This window comes from Cyprinodon variegatus, unplaced genomic scaffold (genome assembly GCF_000732505.1).
Source record: "Cyprinodon variegatus isolate N-32 unplaced genomic scaffold, C_variegatus-1.0 Scaffold312, whole genome shotgun sequence".
NCBI classification, from domain to species: Eukaryota; Metazoa; Chordata; class Actinopteri; order Cyprinodontiformes; family Cyprinodontidae; genus Cyprinodon; species Cyprinodon variegatus.
The window spans coordinates 591,538-593,624 of NW_015150765.1; the positions used below are offsets into that span (position 1 = coordinate 591,538).

Sequence of the window (2,087 nt, forward strand, 5' to 3'; positions counted from 1 at the left end):
ATCCATCATCCATCCATCCATCATCCATCCATCCATCATCCATCCATCATCCATCTTAAATCTAAATCTTTAATCTCAGACTTTATTCGTTTAGATTTAAAGAAAGTTTTAATCTATCAAATGTTTATAGATTTAAATCTGAGATTTAATTAATCATCAGTACTGCTTTGTGTCGATCTCATTTAGTTTATCTCTGTTCGTATAATTTATTGGGAAGTTTCTGCTGAACGCCGGTTCTCATTTATTCTCTTCTTTAATTGTAAAAAGAAGAAAAAAAAGACTTATTTAGTCCTTATTTAGCTGCAGATTAGCAGAAATAAAATGTTTCTGTGAATTCTGCTGCATCCAGATGTGTGAATGATTCATCTGAGGTCTGGCTCTGTGAGCTTCAACCACAACCAGCAGAATTCATCAGTGAGCGAATGTAAAAACGTGTAAAAAGCTGGCAGTGTTGGAGAAAGTCAAACCTCACGGTCTGGTTCTGGTTCTGGTTCTGGTTCTGGTTCCAGCCTGAAAGCGAGAACATCTGCAGATTTTATAGAAGGAAATTAAAAACGATGAAGATATTCCTGAGAGATCAGAAAATGTTCATCCAGTTAAACAGATTTTATCCAATTATCCTCCAGGTTCAAGCATCAGATTAAAAGGATTTAAATCTTCAACCTGTTAATTATTGAGGTCAAAGGTCAACATAAATTCGCTGTTATGGAGGTCAGATAAACTTTAATCGTGTTTGAATTTGGACTTTTTTCCTTTTTTAATCCCAGTTCTAAACGTTTGGCCTGCTTTATCTAGGATCTGGGTTCAGGATCAGGGTCCAAGTGGACCAACCAGGAGGACCAGGTTCACCGGCCTCAGAGAACCCAGCGTGACATCATCCTGGTCCGGATCCAAACCAGACCCTCAACACGCTGCAGTCCACGAGGACAAAGCAGACGTCCTCTGAACAGACGGGACAAATGTTGAGAGGCTTGTACAGAACGAGGACTTCTGACCTAACAGGTGAAAAACATGGAGGAGGTAGCATCATGCTGAGGGATCGCTTCACAGCCGGTGGGACGGGTGCATCAAAACACTCCAGAACTTCCCCTCAAATCAGCAGCTTTAGGCTCAGTCTGATGCGTGGTGACCTCGGACATAAACCCAACACGGTTCTGGATGACGCAGGCTAACGCTTAGCGGCTAACACTTAGCGGCTAACGCTTAGCGGCTAACTGGTGCTGGAGCAGGGAAGGCTACAGAAAGGGTAGGAATGTTTAAAAATCTTCTCCTGAAAAACCCGCGAGTGAAATTCTGATTCAGAGATTTCCAACAGCTGAAACTAAAGCCGGATCTGAATGATTCCTGAGACCTTTGAACCTTCCTTCGCACAGACAGGAAGTGATGCAATGAGCCAGGGATGGGAGGGCGCGTTGGTAAATACCTGGAAGCTTTGGGGTAAACTCATGTGAACGTTTTCACCATGCGAGTCGTTCAGAGGAGGAGCCAAACAGAAGATAAAGTTAGAAACAAAGAAAAAGGTCAAATAATGGCTGAGAGGCAGGAAGCAGGAGGGAAGCCTCCTGACCAGCAGGTGGAGCTAAATTAAACTGGGTTTCCTGGTTCCTGACTGGGTTTCATGCTTTAAATGAAGGACGTCGGGTTTTACTGCAGCAGGGATGAAAAACAGGATGAAGGTGTTTTTGCTTCATCACCGTCTGCAGACCGTTTCCTGTCTCCTACGTGAGGAGGAGGAAGAAGAAGAGCGCGGCGGGCGGCGGCGGACTCACCTCGTCGTCCTCCAGGCGGCGCTGCGTGTCTGTGATGAACCTGATGTACTGGTTGGTGAGCGTCATCAGCTCGCTGTAGCGGGTTCTCAGGGTCACATACTGCAGACAGGCAGAGACAGACGGCGGGTTAGAGATCCGGATCAGACCGGTTCTCCTGCTCATCGCCTCAGAAGAAGCTTCTGATCTTTGAACCCAAATCAGCAGAAGGTGGTGATCCACCGACGGCCGAACAACAACTACAGTCCATCCATCCATCCATCCATCATCCATCCATGCATCCATCCATCCATCCATACATCCATCCATCCATCCATCCAT

The 2,087-nt window shown here is 45.5% G+C and overlaps 1 protein-coding gene across 1 annotated transcript in view; it reads right to left on the reverse strand.

Moving 5' to 3' along the window:
• The window catches only part of LOC107090836 (plectin-like), a 142,198-nt gene that overhangs the window by 15,722 nt on the left and 124,389 nt on the right, over positions 1 to 2,087 (reverse strand). Inside the window, exon 32 of the mRNA XM_015384427.1 lies at positions 1,770 to 1,868. Within this exon, the coding sequence (XP_015239913.1) occupies positions 1,770 to 1,868 (99 nt within the window). The remainder of the gene's footprint in view (positions 1 to 1,769; positions 1,869 to 2,087) is intronic.